We start from the raw sequence: 23,223 nt of genomic DNA, 5'->3' as shown, positions 1-23,223 counted from the left end.
TGTGGGTGCTTGAACATCAACGAGGGCGGCAGTTCTATAAGTGGGGTCCAGAAACCCCACTGGCCCCCAAGACCTGTCTAGGAGGTCTGCAAGGTGAAAACTATTTTTGCAGTAACACTAAAAGAGTATTTTCCTTTTTAATCTTTTTTCTTTCATTAGTGGACTTTTCTAGAGGTTATACAACATATGGTGACATTCTTTGGATGGCTAATGAAATAGAGGTATCCTTGTGTTCTAAATTTTTCTGAGTTTTATTTCTAATATAGTAAACGTTGATAGACATAACCCACATAAATCCAAGCTCCTCGGGGTCCTGAGACCAGAAAGTTTAGAAATCAGTGCAGTAGGATGTGTGGGCCCAGCACTTGGCTGGTGTGGGGCCCAAGGTCAAGAACAAGGAGAGGTAAACACAGAGCGTGCACACAGTGCTGAGGGCACACAGGGCGGGGGGACTTAACCCAGGCCAGCGTGCAGGGGAGGCCTTCTTGAGAAGGCGGGGTTCATGTGTGCCAACTTCAGAGACACGGATGTTTCAGCCAGATGGTCCTGCCTTGCCCACCAGAGATCTGCCCTCTACTGGCTCTGCGACCCTGGATCTAGTCATCCTTGATTCCATCACCAGCACAAGGGCTATGGAAGGTCTCAGGGGCTGGGATGAAGATGAGAGGAGATGATGCACATGAAATAATTTGGCAGATGGAAGGATGAACATGATCAGGTCCTTGATTGCTGAGTGGGGTCCTGAGTCTTTCTGCTTTCTACCCCAAGACTTAACACATGCGTGGCGTGTAGGGGCGCTTAGCAAACACATTTTAAATAGAAGAACAGATGTTGGGGGCATTAGAAAAACAGATGTTGGGGGAATCTAACCAAGGATTGGGAGCTCAGCTTCTCCACAATGAAGATTCGCCCCAAAGTTCTCACAACCGGTTAACAACCGTCAACAGCTCCTCCTCTCTGGTCCTCGTCCAAACCAAACTCCTCTTTGCCTCTTCCAAAGCATCTTCTTCCATCTCCCTATTCCTTTCCCAGTTCTCCAGGCTGGTGGCCTTCTCATCAGTTAATACTTCTTCTTTCTGGATCCATCTGTCCCAAGATCTGAGCCCCGGGATGTAGGCACCCAGGGCTCAAGGCAGCCAACCAATACACAACAAGGAGAGGTCAGTGGAAGACTGGCCTCAGAAGGCTCTCAGACTCCCCTGCCTTTCCAACCGCACAACCAAAGCTGGTGTTCAGCCCAATGTTGTGTGTGACTTGCTGGGCAGCGTCCTCTGTCCAGCCTGGACCTGGGCATTTGATCTAAGGCTTTGGTGCCAAGAGACACCCAAGACCGCCCTGTTCCTCCCCGCTAACCCTGATTCTTTAAAGAAGCAGTTTTAACTGGAAACCAAGCCTAAGGAAACCTGCCCCGAGGCTCCGCCCTCCACACTTGCCTACCTCCTGGATGGGTAAGGGTGAGAGGGCCTGTCATTACTGAGGGGGCAGGCTGCCTTCATTCCTCTACTCCCAGCATCCTCAGCGTGCAAACCCAGGAGCCCTCAGGAAGGTCTGCAGGAACGAAGGATGAAGGAAAATGGATGGTGGGAAATAAATGAGGTGTGGACAAATGCAAGATGCAGGATGCAGGAAAGCAGTTAGGTGCCTGGCCTTGAAGCCTCCTCCCAGGGCCCAGGACAGGTTGGGGGAGAAACTGGCGCAGAGAGCTATGAGCAGGTGCAGTGGAAGCTCCAAGTTTCCAAAGAAGAGCATCTGACGTGGAGCAGAGGGAAATGAGTCTGGGAAAGTGTCTCCAAGCTGCATTTGCCTAGCAAACACTGTTTAACAGACAGTGCTCTGGAGATGCTGGACTTGGAGAAGGGGCTGGAAGGGATAAGGCTGCAAAGAGGGCTGAGTCCATGCCTGAAAGATGGAGAGATGGATGGATGGATGGATGGATGGATGGATGGATGGAAGCAAGGATGGATAGATGGATTATGTATGTATGTATGTATGATGGATGGGTGGATAGATGATGGATAGATGGCTGGATGGAAGCAAGGATGGATAGATGGATTATGTATGTATGTATGTATGTATGTATGATGGATGGGTGGATAGATGATGGATAGATGGATGGATGGATGGATAGATGGATGGATGGATGGATGGATGGATGGATACCATTAGTGAGTTAGTGAGTGAGTGAGCGAGTGAGTGAGCAAACCTCAGTCCTCCCCAGGTCGGAGCAGCACGCCCAGCAGGGGTCACTGCGCACCCAGTGGGCAGGAAGGGGGCGCAGGCGCTGTGCCAAGGCCCCCCTGTGGTGGGCAGTGGCGGGGAGGGCTGGAGGCGGGGTTAGAGAAAGGGACACGAGCAGGATCCAAACTTCCGGTGCCTGCAGAGTGCGGAGCAGCGGCTGCACAGGCAGAAGCTGCACAGGCAGAGGCTGCACAGGCAGAGGCTGCACAGGCAGAGGCTGCACAGGCAGAGGCTGCAGGGCGGAGCCGCGGCCCGGCACAGCCATGGTGAAGATCAGCTTCCAGCCCGCCGTGGCTGGCATCAAAGGCGACAAGGCCGACAAGGCTTCGGCTTCGGCCCCGACGCCCGGCCCGGCCGCTGAGATTCTGCTGACGCCGGCTCGGGTGAGAGGGGCCGGGGGCTCAGGCGGGCGACCAGGGCAAGCCTCGCCGGCCGCGGGGACCGCCCGAGGCGCATCGGGGCCCCCGAGCCGTGAGCGGAGGCGGGGTGGGTGTCTGGAATGGGGCCCCCATCCAAAGCCGGGAGAGGGGGCTTTGGTCCTTTCCTAAAGCGGAAGCCAAAGTGTGGGAGGGGGGATCAGAGTCGCTGGTCCTCAGGTGAGGAAGCGCTCAGTGTCCACTCCAAAAGTGTCGGGGCCCTAGGACCGCAGCTCCCGAAGAAAGGGAGGGGGCTGGGCGGAGGAAGTTAGAGGAACGTCGTTGGTGGGGGTTTGCGTCTGGTTCCAATCAAGGGGGAAGGGCCGAGAGTCGAGACCCCAGGTGGGGGATGGGAGAGGGTAGATATTGCTTCTCCAAAGTAGGGCGGTGGGTGGTGATCGGTGGGGAGGGTCTGGAGCCAGCCCAGGGAGAGGGGAAGCGGGACCGCTGATTTCGTCCCAAAGGGGGTGCTTCTAGGGGCAGGGGACGTGGGGCCACTCTGCACCGGAATTGGTGGACCAGAAAGTGGTGAAAGATGAAATGGAAATAAACCAGAACCCACCGGGCCGCACATCCAGGATTCTAGGTTCGGGGTTCCGAAGCTGTGCTCCCCAAGCCCACCCATCCCCTGTCTTCTCTTTCTTCTTCTGCCGGCTCTCGCTCGGGCTGTCCCCTCGACTCGCGGGGAGGGCCCCCCACTGCCCGGGTGTCCCCCCGCATCCCCGCGGCGCTTTGTAGGGGAGCCTCGGTGCACACCACCCCTCCGGCGCCCTCCCCCGCCTCCCCTGCCCGGGCCTGGGGAGGGAAGGCATTTCCGTGGTGGGAAACAGCGGCGTGAAGGCTGACCCGCGGAGGGCCTGGAGGGGGCCGGACGCGTGGCGCCGGCAGGGAGAGCTGCTCTCGCCAGGCTTGAGACTGCCCGAGCCAGCGAAGGTGGCTACTTGTCGCTCACCGCGGTACTGAGGTGCACTTAGACACCCCCCTCCCGTTGAGGCAGGACTTCGAAGAAAGGTCTTTGTCTACTCCCTCTTCCCCAGGCTGGCTCGTGAGGATTCTCCGGCAGGGTCAAGGCCTTCCCCAAGTTGATGGCTCAGATACAGCTCCCCCCGGAGAGGAGGGTGGGAGGGGTTCGCAGAGGAATATCTGTGCTTTGGAAGAGGGCACTTTGGAGACAGGCCTAAGGCATGGGTGTCACAGCCTGAGCAAGCACCCTGCGTTCAGAATGTGGATAGCCTGGACGGGCTCCCCCCAAACCCTTTGGTGTGGTCACTGCAGCGTGGGGGATGCTATGACCCTCACCCAGGCAGTTCCGTCCTCATCTGGCGCCTGGATGGGGAGGGGCACGCCATATTTGAAGATTAGTCTGCAGCTTTAGTAAAAGTTTGCAAGGGGCACTGCTTGTGGCTCCTTTATCCCTTCCGCTCAACCCCGGAGGGTACAGGGGTGGGGAGTGCCCCAGGCTGCATTCTTACCCCTTCTCCCAGCTGCCAGGCACCCAGCCGAGGCCTGGAAAACAGAATCCTGCCTCGGAGAGTGCTAGGATTCTGGCAGGAGGGAGGACCAGCCAGACAATGGGAGGATGTAATTCAAACTCCATCAGAAGGTCCACCGAATTTCGCAGGAGTGGCACATTCTCCAGCAGCAGCCCGCTGAGGGTATCAGGCAGGCGGGTGGCAGATGCCAGCATCACCTTGGCCGTAACTGACATCCAGCCTCTGGCTCCAAAATCCAGCGTCCTCTCTTCCCCCTCACCCAGCGTGAAATGGAAATATCCACATCTTCCTGGTGCTGTTTGTAATGGCCCTGAGCCTGTGGAGCGAGCCTCCTCCCCCAGACCTTGTTGGGCAGTCCCCTCACTCTCTTAATTGCCGAGAAGGAGTGCCCAGGAGGGGGATTAAAATCTGACACCTTTAAGACAGATGTGCATATTAGTGAACTTTTATAGCTACTCAAGATCCTGAGGTGGTGGTACTCAGGGGGCTGGGGTATTTCTTCTTGGCTCTGCTGGAATTGGGGCCTTGGGAAAAATTGACTTTCTCGCTGGGCCAGTGGGCACTTATTCCACATCCAGTGCCCCTGGGTGAGCACAGCAGGCAACAGCGTTCACAGCTGTGGCCTAGCTCCGAGTGTCAGCCATTGATTAGGGCACCGAAGGAGGGGTGGGCAGGACAGGCAGGCTGGGTGGGAGGCCCCCGGGAGCTGCGTCATCAGGACAGGTTGCTTGAGTGGTGTGCCACTTTGGTGAGGATGCAGAGGAAAGCTTACCAGAAGGTCTCTTCCTGACTGGAGGTGACTCTGGACCCCTTTCTTGGTGACCGAACTGGACTCAGTAAGATTCAAAGCTGTGGACAGACCACTGGATGAACAGATATGTTCAGTGGGTGAGCCACGCCAGCCGCTGAAAGAAAATGTGGACCCATGTGCAGGCCTGGGGGCCAGGCGAGGGCAGTGGCAGCACCCTCGGAGCCGGCTCCCCCTGCTCCTGAGCAAACGCCCAAGCACAAGGAGGATTCTGTCCCCAGACCTGCTGCTGGGAGGAGGTGCCTCAGTGGGCCCGGAAGGGGTGGGGGTGGGGGCCCAGCTGGGCCTCCAGCTGCCCGCTCTCCCCACGGGGTGTGTGCCCAGGGGGTAATGAGAAGCCCGGGGCTCTGTGGGAAGCACCCCCTCTTAGCACCTCCTGGCTGCCTCGTTCTTGCTGGTTGGAGGGAGCAACTGGGGCCCGGAGGAGGATTAAAATCTGACACCTTTAGGACAGCTGTACCTGTTAACGAACTTGGCCAGCCCTGCACCTCTCAGCACCTTCCCCTCTCCCACAGTCCGCCTGTGTCTGCGTGTGCACACACACCTGGCCAGGTGTGGGCATCTCCAGACTCAGCCCGGGTTGGGGCTGCAAGAAGAAAAAAACATGTTCAATATCTCATCATCTCAGCGCTGGTGATTTTCTCGCTGGCTTTTGCCTTTGATTAATGGCCCCTGTGTCGCTCCCTCCCCAGCCTGCATACCTGAGAATCAGATTTCACCTTCTGTGCCCTGCCCCTGGGCCCTTGGCAGGGGGAGGGTCCCTGCCAGCCAGGAGGGCGGGTCTGGCCAGGCATGGCGTCCTCCTGCCCCGGGACCTTGGTGACAAGGCAGCACAGGCTGTCCTGTTCCTGGGCTGCCCTGGGCCTTCCCAGGGAGACTCCGGGGACTGGGACTTTTTTGCCTTCTCTCTCTCTCTTCCTCTTGGCCTGCCCTTGCATGTCTCAGGGCTGTCAGCAGAGTGCCAGAGAGAATGAGTTTCTCTTAGTGACAAAAAAAAAAAATGTTTCTGGTAAAATCACAGAAGCGCAGCATCTCCAAGCTCTGTCTCCCGAGGAGAGTCCTTCCAGTGGCTGGCGTCCTCCTGTCCTGCCGAGCCTTCTCTCCGGAGTGTCATCCTGACTGTCAGGGACCGAGCAGAATAGCAGAGAGAACCCGCCCAGGCCAGCCGAGCAGAGCGGAGGGCCGTGTGGGAGTGTGGTCAGGGGCCCACGCCATTCCCTTCACCTGCCCGCACCTGCGGTCTCTGGACCCCAGGGCCACAGGGCAGGAAGGGGCGGCCACTGCTGGCAGAGGCGTGGCCCCTGTTGGCATCGACTCCGCCGGTGTGTGCATCTGAGCACAGCTCTGCATGCTCTTGTGGGCAGAGGGCCTCTGCCCAGTCTCCCCACCCTCACCAGCCGTTGCCTGTCTCTGTCTCGCACGCAGACACACACTCACACATTGATGCCCTTGTCTCTCTATGGTCTGAGGCCTGGGAAAGAGAGATGCTGAGGAGTGGGAGAGGCAGGAGGTGAGGAGATGCCTCCCTGCTGGCCCGCAGCCCTGGTCCACAGCGAGGGCTCCCTGTTGGCCTCCTGCTAACAGCCTGCAACGGGGGCCCAATCAGCTTGCAGTGGGTTTGGAGATGTCACCGAAGGGAGGCAGCTGGGGCGCACTCTCCTGGAGCCACGAGGGTCTGCTGAGGTAATGCTCCCGTTGGCTGGGCTCCCCCTGCCTACTTTGGCCCCTGGCTTTGCTAAATCATTTAATGAACGCCACTGTGGGGCCGAGTGCAGCCAGCAGGCAGAGGCCCGGCCCCGCTCGGGCCCCCACAGGTCTGGCTCACGTGTCCCGCAGGAGTGCACAGCCAGGCACTTTGCTCAGAAAGCCCAGTTGCCATGGAAACTGCAATATTTTTTCTACTTACAAATGGAAGCCCCCAAACGCCTGGCTGTGGCTAACTGCTTCAGGTTTGTATGGGGGAGGGGGGGGGCTGTGTGTCTCTGCGTCTCCAGCATGGCGGCTGGGGGCTGCCAGAAGCAGGCTCTGGGGTGTTTTTCTGAATGAGTTGGGCAGCCAGGGAGCCCAAGGGGTGAGGCCCCAGGTTCTGGCCCAGGCTGGCTGCCGTCCCAAGAGGCCACTGTCCGGCTGCTGGTGCCCAGGGCGAGGGGCCTGCGAGTATGCCAGGACTTTGGGAGTCCAGCCTCGGTCTTGATTGTGTAGTGTCAGGCCTGGGACACCCTGCGGCATTGGGGCAGGCCTCAGGGCTCACCCCCCTGTGCGGGGCCCTGTTTTCTGGGAATGGGGACATCCGTGGTTTCTCATCTGCCTCAGGACAGCCTCTGGTCCTGCTCGTTCTTCCAGCCGCTGCTCAGCCATGATGCCCCTGGGTGGTTTGGCTGCCCGCAGGCTAGAGGAGTAGGTGCTCACTGGGGGGTGTCAACAGGCAGGAGAAGGAACGTCCACCGCACATCTAGAAAAAGTGGGGGGTCTGCAACCTTCACAGTGACCAGCGGAGGCGCGTAAGCCCTCCCTCCCGCCGTGGCTGGCAGGCCGGGCCCCTTAGAAACACTGGACCCAGTCAGAAGCAGAAAGGCGGCCAGAACACTGGTCGGCCTCGCCTTGGCTGGGACTTGCTCTGTGGAGCAGGCCCTTGGGGGGCTCGCTTCTGTAGCCCACAGACTGTTTTGTTGTGGTTGTTAAAGCAGTTCACACAGGCTGGCCCCTCTGGTGTCCCTGAACAAAGGGGCATGGGCCTGGCGGACCCCCGTGCAGCCTCGACAGCCGTCATGGCGGTGGCCCAAAAAAGAAAAAGTCTAGCTGATAAAGATCTGCTATTTTTATCCAGCACTTTACCCTGTATCGGGGACTTTCAGGTTCTCTGGCTCCTTTAATCCTGACACTCCCTCCCCCCCAGGACAAAACCTGGTGGGGAGGCAGTCACCTTTCACAGGAGAGCCTGTGACAGGGGGACCCAGCCCTCCTCGGGGCCCCTCTCAACCCTTGGCCCTCTGGATCCTGCAGCCCCACTAAGTACAGATGTGCTCCCAGAGGGCGAGAGTCACAGCTGGTATGGGGTGGAACCTGCCTTCTGAGTTGGTGACTGGTCTCCTAGGACCGACCCACTGACGACGCTAGACCCCTCGGGTGGCTTGTTCCCTGTGAGATGCTGACAGAGCCTGACTCGTGGGTGGCCCTGTCTTGTGCTGCTCCTGGGAGCCCATTGGAAAGTCAGAGCCATTGCAGACCCGCCTCGTCCAGCAACGGTCCCTCAGGGCCCCGTGTGCCAGGGCCTGGTGTGCTGTGACCTTGGTTAGCACCCCAGGGTGCTGAGGAGCTGCTGGTCGGGTGGGTGGTTTCTCACTCTTGCTTCTCTGGTCTTCATTCCAGTCCCGGCAGCAGGGCCGGGGAGGGGAGGCCGTGGGGCTGCAGATGGGCCTCGCCCTTGGGGGCAGTGGGTTTGACTTCGGCTTCTACCGGGTGAGCTCCCCGGAGCACAGACTGGGGTGATAAGGAGCAGGATCAGCAGGGGCACCTCTCCGCTCTGTGTCTCACCCCGTGGCTGCTGAGGCTGGGGGCTGGCTGGCCTGGTGACAGATGTCCCCAAAGAGGGGCGAGTCCTCCACACCGTCTCTGCCCTTAGCAAGGAGGCATCAGCCCCTGCAATGGGACTCCCTTCTGCTCCCCGAGGCCCGGACCCCATGTGTGCTAAGCCAGGGGTCCCTGGGAAGGGGACCTGAAGGGCACAGCAGGCTGGGAGCCCCGGCCCCACCAGACCAGACCTCTTGTGCTGACAGACAGGGGCCTGTCCTGGATGACTAGGACCACACCCGCGTCCTGACCCTCCTGCCACCTGCTCCAGGATGAAGAGAGGAGGAAAAAGGGGGCTGAGCAAGCACTCAGTGGCAGAGGCCGAGGTCCAGAGGAGTTCCTCCCAGCTTCGTGGGGGGCCCTCGGCCCTGGCCTCTAACCTCACGCTGGCTATCTACAGACACCTGGAGGAGAGATGGGTGGTGGGCGCTGCACGCAGAGGAGGGCCTGGCTTGGGGCAGCGGAAGGAGGGGGAGCAGGTGCGAAGATGAGAGACACCAAGGTCCCATAGCTGGTTTAGAGCCCGAGTCGCCAGACTCTCAGTCCAGGGAAAGCCGTGTTCCCGAGATCTGCACGCCTGCCTTCGCCCGCCCGCCCAGACACGTGGGCCCTGGAGCCGGCTCAGGCTGGCTGGCTGCTTCTCAGCAGCCCTGCAGCTCCTGTCCTGAGCGCGAGTCGGGCTCCCACGGCAGGCTTCTCACCAGGAGCCTCTTGCCCTGGCGTCCCTGGCAGCAGCTGCTGCTGCCACGGCCACGTCTCCCTCCTGGCAGACGTCCCCTGGCTCCCGGAAGCCTCCAGACCTTACCCCGCAGGCTCCTGTCCTGACAGCCCGCCCGGCACTGCCAGCCGGCCGAGGTCTGTGTGCGCTCTCCATGGGCCCGGTGCTGCCTGACGGGACGGAGAAGGGCCCCCGTGCCCAGACCCTGGGGGCCTCCTGGAGCCCCCGTCCTCATCAGCCAGTGGGCGACCCCTGCCACGGTCCCGCCCACGGCGCCCACACCCATCCGTCCACCCCGTGGACTCCGGCCTTCCGGTTGATCTTGTCTCTCTCCACCTCAGAAGCCTTCCCTGCCTCCCCACTGCCCAGAGCACCCCAATTCCTACAGATGACTAGACTGGCACAATCAGGAAGGCCCTCTGTGGTCCCCCCCTTCTCTGTCTGAGAGAGTATGCTGCAGTCACAGCTGGTCACATGAGTCCACGGCACGGGGAATTCCAGCTGCCCCTGCTGAGCCCCAGTGTGTCACTTTATGTGGCTTTGTGGTGGGTCTCGAGTTCTGTGTACGGGGGAGCTGGGGAGCGCCCAAGGCCCCCTTTCCTTCCACATAGTGGTCGGTGGTCCCTCCCCTGACCCCAGGGCTCCCTCCCGGCCAGCAGGGAGAGGTCTGGCTTCGGGAAAGGGGTGGGAGGGGTCCAGGGTGCGGGACCACACCCAGCTGACCCTGCACTGCTGTCCACAGGAGGAGCGGCCTCCCCACCACCGCCACAAGAAGGCGGGCACCGTGGGTGGCGTGTGCTACCTGTCGATGGGCATGGTCGTGCTGCTCATGGGCCTCGTGTTCGCCTCCGTCTACATCTACCGATACTTCTTCCTCACTCAGGTGAGGCCGGGCGCGGGGAGGCAGGGGAGACCTCCGAGGGGAGCAGTCTGCAGGGAATGTGGGAGCTGGCAGAGGAGGGCAGCGTGGGCAGGGAAAGGGGGAGCAGCAGGAAACCTTGGACATGCCCCCCCGGGGGGGGGCTCAGGCCAGCCCATCCTCAGCCCCTTGTCCTGGGGGGCCTCACACTCACTGGTCCAGGAGCCAGGACTGGGGCCCTGTTCCCTAACACCCACAGGCCCTGGATGAGAGTCTTGACTCATTGGATCAGACACACTTGAGGTCAGCAGGAAGCTAGGGTACAGTCTGTGGTGGGAAGCCGGGATTGGAATCTAGGCCTGTGTCACCCCGGGCCGTTGTCACCAGAAACTCGGATCCAGCAGAAATTGGAACTCTGTGATCCCATCGGAGTCCGAACCCTGTGCCCACAGGAAGCCCAGCTCGTGTTTAGATGCTGGGTTATGAAAGGAGAAAGGAGGGCGGGCTCAGCACCTCCTTCTGTACAGGGGGCCCTGGCCACAGTCACACCCCCGCTGTCCGCTCACACTGCCCGTCTGAGCGGGAGGCTGGCTGGGAGAACTGTTCACGGTCACAGCCCGGACCCAGGGAGGGAGGCAGTGTCCACACGTCCTCAGAACCGAAAGTAGTTAAATTAAACAGGAACCGTAAGCGCAATGAACGGGGACTTTCAGAGGGACAGAGAGGCCGCAGATTGCCAGTTACTCATGACGCGAGTGACCTCCTACCCTCGAGCGCTGGGCGCTCACTTCCGTCGTCATCCAGTTTCCATACAGTGCAAGTCACTGAAGAGCTTCTGTCCCCTGGGACTTTCTCCTGGGAACCTGCTGGTTTCCCCTTTGGTCCTCCCTCCCCTCCCCACCATGGTGGGCTCCCCACCCGTTCCAGGTTTTCACTTTCCTGTGTGGGACCCTCGGGCCTTTTCTCGTTGTGGCTACAGCCCTCCCCCCGACCCACCCTGGCTCCTGGTCCCTTCTGTTCCCAGCTCTCGCTCACACACTGGGGTTCCTCACCCATCGCAAGTTCCAGGGACTGGCGCACTGAGAGCAGTGTCTGTGACCTGATACCCTGGGACTCACGCACGACCACTCATCCTGAAAGTCTGCGTGGAGAGAACAGGGGAGTTCTGTCCAGTTCAGGCCAGCGGTCAGGGCCCAGGTGGAGGAGTCCTCGGGGAAGTCCGAGTAGGCCACCCGGTCAGTCACGTGGCCTCCGTGTCACACTCTCTCCCCGCCTGTATGGATGGAGTGATTAGGCCGGGCCCTCCAGGGACACAGCATTCCTCAAGGTTTCTCATGAGGCCTGGGGTCCGGGGAAGGCTGTGTGAGGTTGGGCGAGGGGCTGGAGTCACCAAGGGCTGCTGCTCACACGCGCTGCCCCGCGTTTGCCCCGAAGACCCCCAAGCTCTCTATCAGGTGTCCGTCCCTCTGGGTCTCCCCGCCGCTGGTCTGCCACATTTCCCGAGCACAGACTCAGACTTGGAGGGCAGAAGAACCCTGAGGAAGCATCTCATTTTCCAGATGGGGAAGCTGAGACGCAGAGAAGTCGTCCGCCTGGGAAGCGGCAGGCAGGCTCACCCTCCTGGACTCCCCACGTCTGTCAGTCTCCCCATCTGTGAAATGGGTCCCACAGCCTCGCCCTCCCGGCATCCCCGGACCGTAGGGCCTCAGGAACGGTAGCTGGGGCGATGCCGGGGGCACTGTGTGACCAGTCTGCCTCTCTCCCTTTCCCTCGCTCAGCTGGCCCGAGACAACTTCTTCCACTGCGGCGTCTTCTACGAGGACTCCCTGTCCTCCCAGGTCCATGTGCAGCTGGAGCTGGAGGAGGACGTGAAGATCTACCTCGAGGACAACTACGAGCGCATCAACGTGCCCGTGCCCCAGTTTGGCGGCGGCGACCCTGCGGACATCATCCATGACTTCCAGCAGGTGAGGCTGGCCGGGATCAGGGCAGGGTGGGGAGAGGGGGGCCTGGGTGAGGCTGGCCGGGGTCAGGGCGGGGCGGGGAGAGGGGGGCCCAGGTGAGGCTGGCCAGGGGCGGGGCGGGGAGAGGGGGGCCCGGGTGAGGCTGGCCAGGGGCGGGGCGGGGAGAGGGGGGCCCGGGTGAGGCTGGCCAGGGGCGGGGCGGGGAGAGGGGGGCCCGGGTGGGGCTGGCCAGGGGCGGGGCGGGGCGGGGAGAGGGGGGCCCAGGTGAGGCTGGCCAGGGGCAGGGCGGGGCGGGGAGAGGGGGGCCCGGGGCCCCACAGCTCCCCCTCCACCCAGAGTCATGAGGAAGGACAAGCATGAGAGGAGAGTGCTGGTGTCCCTTGCGCAGCCTGTGACTACCTACAGAGTAAAGTCAGCTGTGTGCAGGACCCTGCTGCGCTTGAGCATTGTCAAGGTCTGAAAGACATCGCTTTCGTCGTGGTGTGGGTGGTACAGTTATAGCTGAACAGGAACTAGCCGTGGGGGTTCTTGGCGCTGGACGGCTGCAGGCGCTGGCTGTCGTGGGTCAGGCTGGAGTCCTGTTTTATAGACATTTCATCGGGTGTAGCACAGAGAGAGAGAACGAGCCTGGGACGGCGCATGTCTCGCTGAGGGGCCACAGAGATGGCCCTCGTGGCTTTGATGGAATGCAGTTGGGATGTTACTATATTCTCCAAACCTCAGCTCTAACCCCATGAGAGAAACCCTTGTGACAACCGAAGCATTTAACCGTTGGTGGCTTTTATCCATCTAGTCAGTGGAACCTGCTAGAGACCCAGGCTAGGAGAGGAGCAGACAAGGGGAGCACCGCCCGGTGTTCAGGGCAGCGGGGGTCTGTCCCCCACGGCATGGGGGGGGGGGGGTTCCTGCCTTCACTGGCCGGAGGCCTCTCACAGCCCCGCCGGGCCAAGCCTGTCCTGGAGGGACTGACATGGCCCCCTCCCTCCCAGGGTCTGACCGCCTACCACGACATCTCTCTGGACAAGTGCTACGTCATCGAGCTCAACACCACCATCGTGCTGCCCCCGCGCAACTTCTGGGAGCTCCTCATGAACGTGAAGGTGAGCGGTGGTGCTGGCGGCCTCTTGTCCCGCCCTGGCCATCCTCCCTTGTGGCGGCCAGGCCTGGGGCCGGGGCGGGGGGTCCGTGCCCCTGTCCACAGCTCACTCCATACCTTACCCCACATTCCGGTCTGTGACCCCTCCTTGCCCCCGTCCACACCCGGGTCCACAGCTCACTCCACACCCCAGGCCACGTTCCAGTCCGTGACCCCATCCCTGCCCCCGTCCCTAGCTCACTTCACAGCGCACCCCACGCTCTAGTCTGTGTCCTGCTCCACATCCCAGGCGCAGTGCAGAGAGAGGCGGGGGCCCTGCCCCTGTTAGGGGAGGAGCCCAGAGGCTCACACACACAGCGTTCGGAGCAGTGTACATGTATTTGGTACAGCAGGAAGTACGTAGGGACCTTAGAAAGTTGAGCTGTGAAGCCTTAGTACGAGGGAGGGGGGCCATGTGTGCATTTCAGCGACAAGGGTGACACAGCCCGAGAGAGCAGGAGGAGGGGACGGGAGTGGGCACTGAGCCAGTGGCGACCACAGGAGGGGAAGCCTGGGTCCTGACCGCCGGAGGGCCCCTCCCTTTGCAGAGGGGGACCTACCTGCCGCAGACGTACATCGTCCAGGAGGAGATGGTGGTCACCGAGCACGTCAGCGACAAGGAGGCGCTGGGCTCCTTCATCTACCACCTGTGCAACGGAAAGGACACCTACCGGCTGCGACGCCGGGCTACCCGGAGGCGTGAGTGGCCCCTGTCCTGGCCTCCAACCCGGCCGTCCAGCAGTGCCTGGCCCCAGAGCTGGAGAGAGCCACGGCATTCATCGCTAATGTTAATTGAGCACTTAACTACAGGCCACACACCATTTTACAGCTTTATGTCCTTAAAGAGTATGTTATCATTGTCATCATTATTACGATCACTGTCGCCCCCTTTAAAGGTGAGGCAGCTGAGGCACAGAGAAGTTAATGAACACCTCTCTAAAGTCACACAGCAGGAGGGCAATCTGCCCCCAGCTCCCAAGCTCTCAGCCTTTTCCTGCCGGGCCTCTGGGTAGATCTGGGCTTGTTCTGGGCCGCCTGCTCCCCTCAGTTCTGAGGTCCACTCGGGCTCTGAGGCTGGTGGCTTTTGTAGCCTGGCCAGCTCTGGGCCAGGACTCAGGCCTCACTGGGATTTCTCTGTTCCCTCCAGGGATCAACAAGCGTGGGGCCAAGAACTGCAATGCCATCCGCCACTTTGAGAACACCTTCGTGGTGGAGACACTCATCTGCCAGGCGGTGTGACGTCCTCTTCTCCCTCCCAGTCCCGCCCCCCCCCCCCACACACACACCTTTTTTCTTCCCTCTACTCTCTGGCCCGTCTCCGGCCCCTCACTTAGCTTGTACTTTGAACGCCTTTCCGTAGCTGTGACGTGTCTTCCTATTCCTGTCCAACCCTTGCCTGCCTCTCTGTACCAGAGCTGTGACCTCTCGAGAACCCCACTTCCATGGACCGTCTCCCAGGCCCGGGGGACACAGGGTGCCCCAAGGTGGTTTCTGTGACCATCATCTCGGAGTTGGGTCTTCCAGGACCCAGCCCACAGCTGCACTGGCAGTCCACGGGAAGGACACAGTGGAGGGGCCGGGCACAGAGGGTCCTGGGCTAGGGGACGCGGCCGGGGGAGGGGTGTGGAGTGGGGTTCAGGAACGTCCGCACGGTTGGGGAAGTCCCGACGGTTTTTCCCTCAGATGGTACACTTCCTCCCGTGTCCCAGCTCCTGGGTCTGGGCTGAGGATGGGGGACTCTGCCCGGGGAGGGACCCCTCCCCCCCAGAGCACATGAGAAGGTGGTTGACCCGGGGTCTCCCAAGACTCCTGTCAGTGCCTTCAGCCCACCAGGGGGAGCCGGGAGCTTTGGGGAGGGGATGAGTTCGTCAAGCACAATCATTGAGTGGAACCAAAGAGAGAGGAGCCAGGCCCCCAGCACTGACCCCCCCAGGAGCACAAGCAGGGCCCCACAGCCTCTGGCATATTGGAACAGGGCAGGGGGTGGGGTCGCTTCTCACCCTGTGTTGTTGGGCTGAGCGTAGCACTGACCTGGCGTGGGCTGTGGGTCCTGCTGGGCAGGTGGGGGCTCCTTGCTCCCTCCAAGCTTAGAGCTGTTCTCTTTCGAGGATGATGTGGAGAGGGGGGAGAGCCACCTGGTACTTGCACACCCTGCCTCCCCTTTGTTCTGCAATTCCCCTCCCCCTCCGCTTTGGGGGAACGCATCATTTTTCCTTTGCCTTCTCACTTTGCATGTTTTTACTGATCATCCGATGCATACGCTAACTGCTCTGAGCCCCCAGCCTCGCAGAGGAGGCGTCGACGCCTCCAGTCAGACCGAGGAGCTCCCTGGAGACGAAACTCATTAAACGCTTTGTATATTTTCTCAGTTAGATCTCTTTTCAGAAGTATCTATAGAACAATAAAAATCTTTGACTTCTGACTCTGACTTGAAAGTGGCAGGTGGGGGTGGACATAGGGCAGGGGTGTGCCATCTGGTGGGCTCCACGGGGGATCTGGGGACAGAGTGCAGGGGTGTTGGGAGGAGGCAGCAGGCCCTGGCATCTGACCCCTGCAGAGGTGCGCCTGCTCCCTGACTCAGCTGAGGACCAGAGATAACATCTCTCCCCCCTCCACCCCCCAGCCAGGGACATGCACATCTCACAGGCGAGAGAAGAAAAAGGCTTTAAGAGCTTACACAGCCTGCCCAAGGTTATGCTGCTTTTAAGTGCCTGTAAAACAGAAGGTGACATCATTGCTTGTCCTTAAGCCCAAGGACTTGGTGTCATGTTCTCCACAATTTCTGGGCCACGTAGGTGGATCTGAGCTGTGGTTTGGCGTGAGTCAGGCCCACGTTCTGCAGAGAAGGAAGCAGGGGAGCAGCCCAGAGCCTGGGCTGAGTGGGCCCCAGAGGCGGGACCTGGGTCCGCCCTGGGGATGAGGATTAGTCCTGCAAGGGACCTAAACGACAGATTAATGCAGACACACCTGTTCTCCCTCTTGCAAAGACCCCAATCTAAATGCAGTGCAGTCGTAATCAGAATGCCCACGTGCTTTATTTTTTTTTACCTTGATGCATGCAGTTCTTTTAGGAGAGTGCCCATGGAGAATAGCTCCTAAGTACCAAGTATTACAAGCTTGCATAAATAAAGAGTTCGGTGTAGCAAAGGAAATGGTCAATAGGACGTGATGGAGGACCCGGGAGTTGAGTTGACTTCAAGGAAATTTAGTGGGGGACACGTGGGTTCATTTTAATGGAACTAGCCATTTCAACAAAAATTAAGCTGGATCCTATTTCCTTGTGACAAAATTCTAGATGAATGAAAGATTTTAATTATGGAATGAAGCCATAAAAGTACTCGAGATGATTTAAAAGAATCTTGGAGGAAGAAAGTCCTTTCTAAGCACGACATCCACCAATAACTTGGACTATGAAAAATTACAATTTATACACAACAAAGCACTAGGTTAAAAGATTTTAAGCTGCCAAACGGAGATGTTCTTAAAACGGCTACTTTCCCTAATATGCAAAGTTCTTAATATGAAAAACGAACAACCCAACAATAGATGAAGAGGCAAAGGATATAAACGGGCAGTTCACAGAGAAATACAAACGGATCATTGTCAAACATGAAAAGATGGTTTATCACTGGTACATAGAAAATACAAAACAAACATGGGCAGATACATTGTTGCAGGGAGGGTTTAATTTTATAATATGGCACGTTTACACTATATAAGTTATATGTAAGTCACTAGCATGTAAGTTACAGAGCACATTGACCCAAGTGCACCTGGGAGTCCACCTGCTAACTCACCAAACAAAAGACTGTCTATGCCACCGAATTCCTTGCACGCATCTCTCCCTTTGTTGCCGGGTAACAAACCACCACGGAACCTAATGGCCGAACAGAGGTTTATTTTTCCTGATTCTGCGGGATGAGTCTGTTCTGGGCGTGACTGATTCTAGCACTCTCGAGCTCGCTGCTCCCTGCTTTGCATTCAGTTGGGAGATTGCTGGGCTGGAACATTCAGGATGGTTCCTCCCTTCTCCACCTTGCTCACTGGTGTGTGGCCTCCCATCAAGAACCTAGCCTAAGGCCCTGGCCGGTTGGCTCAGTGGTAGAGCATCGGCCTGGCGTGCAAGGGGTCCCGGGTTCGATTCACGGCCAGGGCACACAGGAGAAGCGCCCATCTGCTTCTCCATCCCTCCCCCTCTCCTTCCTCTCTGTCTCTCTCTTCCCCTCCCACAGCTGAGGCTCCATTGGAGCAAAGATGGGCCCGGGCGCTGGGGATGGCTCCTTGGCCTCTGCCCCAGGCGCTAGAGTGGCTCTGGTCGCAACAGAGCGACGCCCCCTGGTGGGCATGCCGGGTGGATCCCGGTTGGGCACATGCGGGAGTCTGTCTGACTGTCTCTCCCCATTTCCAGCTTCGGAAAAATACAAAAAATAAAAAAAAGAACCTAGCCTAGCCTAGTGCCTGACCTGTGGTGGCGCAGTGGATAAAGCGTCGACTTGGAATGCTGAGTTTGCCGGTTCAAAACCCTGGGCTTGCCTGGTCAAGGCACATATGGGAGTTGATGCTTCCTGCTCCTCCCCCTGTTCTCTCTATTTCTTTCCCCTCTCTCTCTCTCTCTCTCTCTCTCTCTCTCTCTCTCTCCAATAAAAAGGGATAAATAAAATCTTAAAAAAAAAAAAAAAAGCCTAGCCTAGACTGCCTAACCACTTGGCAACTGACCTTGAAAGGAGGGGAAGCCCTAATGGCCAGTCCTCTTAAGGCCTGGAACCGAAGTTCCAGAACGTGCGTCATTGCGTTTTTGGTCGAAGCAGGTCACAGAAACAGCCCTGCTTTAAGCGGAGGGGAAGTAGACCATCTTGAGATGTGGGGAGAAGCACGCAAGAAATGTTGGCTCCCATGTTCAGAGACTTCCCACATCATCTCAGCTCCCCCCCCCCATATCTATACCTCGAGGGACATTGAAGACACGTCAATTCTTAGATCTAAACACAATCATGAAAAGATGTCAATTTCCCAGAAATTGGCCAATCGCCTTATATTATCCAATCCAAGTGGATTAATAACTCCTATCTTGAGTCTCTATGGTTTGCTTTATAATTAATACTTCCACATATCTGTAAATCCCTCATGTAGCTTTGCCTGGATTTGAACATTATAAAAATAGTAATAAAATGCATGTGTTATTATTTAACTCCCTCCTCAATCTTATATGTATATTTCTGAGATTCATGTTTATTATGCCTGTAACATTTAATTCATGCGCACTGCCATGTAGATGAGTCGATTATGTGAATATATCACTTAACTACCTAGCCTCCTGACAAAGAATATTATGGGTTGTTGTTTTTTTAACTATTACAACGATACATTAATGAGCGTTTCTTTCATAGGGCTTCAGTGCATGTCTGTGAGGGTTTCTCTACTATACATGCCTAGAAAGGGAATCGCTATACAGGCCTAGAAAGGGAATCACTATACAGGCCTAGAAAGGGAATCACTATACAGGCCTAGAAAGGGAATCGCTATACAGGCCTAGAAAGAGAATCACTATACAGGCCTAGAAAGGGAATCGCTATACAGGCCTAGAAAGGGAATCTCTAGGTCCCACGGAATGTGAATGTTCAACTTAGGAAGTTCTAGCGGATTGTTTTCTCTATGGAGCTGAGCCAGTTGGCCCTCCCACCGTGTTGCTTAGCTGTTCTCGCTCTGCATTCTTGCTAACACTTAATAGTAACAACCCTTCGGATTTTTGTTGTTGTTGTTGATCTTCCTGAGGAAAGTGGGGCAAGTTTCATACGATTATTAGATGTTCACGTTTCCTTCTCTATAAAATGCCTGCTTGTGTTCTTTGACCTATTTTACTGTGGGATGCTTTGTTTTCTTCTTGTGGACTGGTAGTTCTCTGTACATTTATATATTTTATACAGCCTTTATGTATTTTGTCAGTGAGATATGACAAATATTTTACCTACCCCCCCCCAAGTTTGTGAGTTGCCTTTTCTCTTTCTTTGTGGTCCCTTCCCTGAGCAGAAATGATCGGTTTTAGTGTAGCCAAGTTTATCCATCTTTTTTGCTTTATGGTTAGAGCTTTCTGCATCTTGTTTCAGATATCTTTCTTATTCCAAGATTAAAGAGACATTCTCCGAAGGAGGGGAGGGGGAGGGAACGAAACCAACTTTTTCTGTATTTTGTATTGTATGTTTTCTTCAACATGTAACCAATCAGTATCTTGTCAATATAGTCAGCCGATGGGTCGAGGGGGGGGGGGGGGAAAGGGGAGACAAGTCTCCTGTATTGTCTTCTCATCCTTTTAAAGTTTTGTATGTTACGTTCTCAGTTCCTCTGGAATTTCTTTTCTGGTCAGCTGTGAGGTTGGGATAACCACCTGTTCTGTGTTGAGTTCTCTTTTCTTCCTTTTCCCAGTGAGCTGCAGTGAGTCTGTCTCCATATGTGTTGAAGGGAACGTGGTCACGTTTCCACAGGTGTAATGTCTATTTCTGGGCTTCCTGTTCTGTCCTATGGGGTCTCTCCTTTGAGCCATAACCACACGTAAAATGAGTCTTGACATCTGGTAGTATATATAAGTCTGCCACCTTGATTTTCTCCAGCAGTGGCCATGCTTATTCTCGGCCCTTTGTTCTCATACGCATTTTAGAAATAATTTATCAAGTTTGATGCCAAGCTCTGTTGAGGTTTTTCTTGGCCTTGTAGTATAGCCATAGATCCAAGTGGGGGAAACTAAAACTGTTAAGATATTTAGTGTCCTGACCTATGAACATAAATTATTTGGATCTTTAATATCTTTCAAAAACAGTTTTATACTTTTGCCAACAGAGTTTTTGCAGATCTTTCACTAGATTATGCCTAAGTTTCTTAAACTTGTTATTAATATGATGAGTAATCATAACTCTCTGTTGCTAATGTGTATAAATGTAATTTGTTTTTTAATATTGATCCAATAAACTTGCTAAGCTGTCTTTCTTATTCTAAAAGGTGGTCCAGAGGACTTTTGGGTGTTTTATAGATAAGCAATTTTATTGAATATGAATAAATTTTATTTTTTTCCATTCAAATAACTAAAACTTTTATTTCTTTTTCTTATCCTACGTCACTGGCTAGGAACTCTGGTACCATGGTGATAATCACAAATCTTGGTTTATTCTTGATTTTAAAGAGAATTCACGTCAAGTATAGTTTTAGTTATAGATATTGAGAAAATACTCTCTTTGAGGTTAAAGAAGTCATCTTCCATTTCTAGTTTTTATTTGTAATCGGGGATAGATGTTTAATTCTTTCATCAAATATTTCTCCTTTATCAATATAATCACATGGTCTTTTCTCCTTCCCTTCCATTTGTAAATGTGGTGACTAACATGAATGACTCATCTGGTCATGATGTCTCGACACTGTTGAGTTCTGTTTGCTAATATTTTCTTAAGGAGTTTCAGATATATGTTTATTAGGAAGGTTGGCCTGTAACTTTCCTTTCCCATATTCTCTTTTATGGGCTTTTGTGTAATTTTTTACTGGTCTCCTAGAATAAGTTGGGGAGATTGGTTTTGTGGTTTGGTTTGGTTTAAGTTTAATAACGCCCAGTCTTCTCGAGTATGTGCAAGCCCTCTGGTGCCAATAATGGCAGTTAATTGGTTTGACAAGAATCAAGTTTTAAAATACAGTGTGTTTGACCCAGCAATTTCACTGCGAGGAACTTACCCTATGACTAAACCAAACAAGTGTGTACAAATATATGTTCAGGGATAAGAAACTAAAAACAAAACACCCTCAACGGGGGATTTGTGTTGTTTTTAAGTGCGATATTTTATTCCTATTACAAAAAATGAGGTAGCTGTCATTTGTGCTGACGTGTGAAGTTCTCCAAGATCTTTACGTAGGGTGAAGCAGTTGGCAGAGCAAGAACATACAGTGTGTCCGTAAAGTCACGGTGCACTTTTGACCGGTCACAGGAAAGTAACAAAAGACGACAGAAATGTGAAATCTGCACCAAATAAAAGGAAAACTCTCCCAGTTTCATACCTATTCAGTGCAGTTCGATGTGGGCTCACGCACGGATTTTTTAGGGCTCCTTAGGTAGCTATCCCGTATAGCCTCTACAGACTCGTCACTGACTGATGGCCTACCAGAACGGGGTTTCTCCACCAAACTGCCGGTTTCCTTCAACTGCTTATCCTACCGGGTAATGTTATTCCTATGTGGTGGCGCTTTGTTATAAACGCGCTGATATTCACATTTGCACTTTGATCATGGATTTGAATTTAGCGAGCCACAGAACACACTGAACTTTCCTCTGTACCATCCACATCTCGACTGGCATGGCCGTGGGCTGCTCCGCTGTATACATGGTGTTACATCATCATCTGCACATGCGCACATGCTGCCACATCATCCTACAGAAACTGGGAGGGTTTTCCTTTAATTTGGTGCAGATTTCACATTTCTATCGTCTTTTGTTGCTTTCCTGTGACCGGTCAAAAGTGCACCATCACTTTATGGACACACTGTATATTTCCATTTGTGAATTTTCCACAAGATAGCTCTCTGGATGTGCACATACTCCTTCCGGAAGGGTACACCAAACCACGCACCACAGTTATCTCTGCAGGGCTGGGAGCCACAGGCCTGTGTCCTCTCCGATCCTGAAGATGCATTCTCTTTGTAATGTAAGCGTGTGCTTGTCTGCGCCTATGTGTACACCTGGCAGCCAGGATGGAGGGGGGCCTGCTGCCTGAGGAAATGTCCTCACTGTCAGCTAACTGGCGCAGGCCCACAGTTCCCCTCTGCCCTTTGTGGTCTCTCCCTGTCCTAGACAGGAAGCCCTGTATTAGGCCCAGGTTTGGCCTGAAGAATAGAGCAGTTGCAAATGTTAAGTTGACATTAAAAAGGAAGTTCTGTAAAATCTAGCAAGTGTTGCTATGGAAACCAGAGCCTGGGCGGTCGCCATGGAAACCATTCTCAACCCTCTGCCTGAAGGAGCTACCACCCACGGGTGTTGGAGTTTTACTTATCAGGAACCTCAGAGCTTCAATAAATGCTTAGGGAGGGAATGGTGGGTTGGCCCCTCCCCACCTAGGAATGCCAGGTGGGCTGTGGGCATCACCAGCTCCTGCTGGAAGAGAAAGAGCCCATCACTCCCCCAGGCCATGCCCTGTGAGGAAGCAGGGTGTTCAGTGTCCAGGAGGGAGGAGGGCCCGTGTCTGGAGGTCCAGGCAGCCTGGGCTCGGCCACTGACCACCGGTGTGCTCTATAGCGGCGGTGGACTAAGGCTGGCTCTGGGCCCCAGCCCGCCCCCCTGTAAAATGCAGAGTTGGTGCTAAGTCATTCTGAAGCTCTTTTCCAGGTTTGACAGCACATGGCACCAGTGATGCGTGGTGCTTTTCCAGGACTGTGTGTCCAGAGCACCAGTGACGCGCTGAGACTGCTGGCGTGTCTTTGTTCCTGCTGTGTATCACACGCACTTGAGCTACCGGAGCACAGGGCAGACAAAGGTCGTGGTGCCGGCCTCCCACCTGTGAGACAAAGAGCCCTGTCACTGGGTGCTGCCCTGTCCTGTCTTGCCATGCCGCGCAAAGGCTCTGTGCACTTAACCAGGACTGATGAGAAGGGGACATGAGCTTCGGGCACCGCTGGGGGATGGGACAGAGGGAGGGTGATGACCTTGACCAAATGCTTGTCTGACATTTACTGGGAACGGGCGGCTTTTTTCAAGCATGTGCCAGGGGCTGTCACTGATTTATTGTGCTAACTTCTTACATTGTCTCTGGGGTAAGCATGAATTGCATAACCCCAAACTCAGGCATGCAAAAGGTGTCTTTATTTCCCTTTAATAATCTATTTTGTATAACAACCTAGTTTCCAAATCCTCATCTGGCCTGGTGGCAGAAACTATAATCTTGGCCATGTTGGGGTACACTGCAGTTTCAAGTTCAATCAATTAAGGGTTCACCCTTTTGGTAAATGTTCATTTTTGCCTCCTGCTGCAGGACCCAGGGTCTGAGTCACATTCCTGT

The 23,223-nt window shown here is 55.7% G+C and overlaps 1 protein-coding gene across 3 annotated transcripts; it reads left to right on the top strand.

The window, feature by feature from the left end:
* The first annotated feature begins 2,308 nt into the window (after nucleotides 1-2,308).
* On the top strand, nucleotides 2,309-15,623 carry ITM2C (integral membrane protein 2C). 3 transcript variants are annotated; one of them, XM_066281001.1, is made up of 7 exons: nucleotides 2,309-2,424; nucleotides 2,470-2,621; nucleotides 9,986-10,126; nucleotides 11,881-12,069; nucleotides 13,056-13,166; nucleotides 13,750-13,900; nucleotides 14,349-15,623. In XM_066281001.1, the coding sequence occupies exons 2-7, from the start codon at nucleotides 2,502-2,504 to the stop codon at nucleotides 14,438-14,440; spliced, it is 804 nt and encodes a 267-aa protein (XP_066137098.1). In that variant the 5' UTR covers nucleotides 2,309-2,424; nucleotides 2,470-2,501; the 3' UTR covers nucleotides 14,441-15,623. The 3 variants fall into 3 exon arrangements, with proteins under 3 accessions (XP_066137098.1, XP_066137097.1, XP_066137096.1); XM_066281000.1 differs by having other exon boundaries at nucleotides 2,374-2,403; nucleotides 2,434-2,621; XM_066280999.1 differs by having other exon boundaries at nucleotides 2,407-2,621.
* The last annotated feature ends 7,600 nt before the right edge of the window (nucleotides 15,624-23,223 follow it).

This window comes from Saccopteryx bilineata, chromosome 5, assembly GCF_036850765.1.
Source record: "Saccopteryx bilineata isolate mSacBil1 chromosome 5, mSacBil1_pri_phased_curated, whole genome shotgun sequence".
Classification (NCBI taxonomy): Eukaryota; Metazoa; Chordata; class Mammalia; order Chiroptera; family Emballonuridae; genus Saccopteryx; species Saccopteryx bilineata.
Note: the sequence above shows the minus strand (reverse complement) of the source record. Positions and strands in the feature narration are given on the sequence as shown.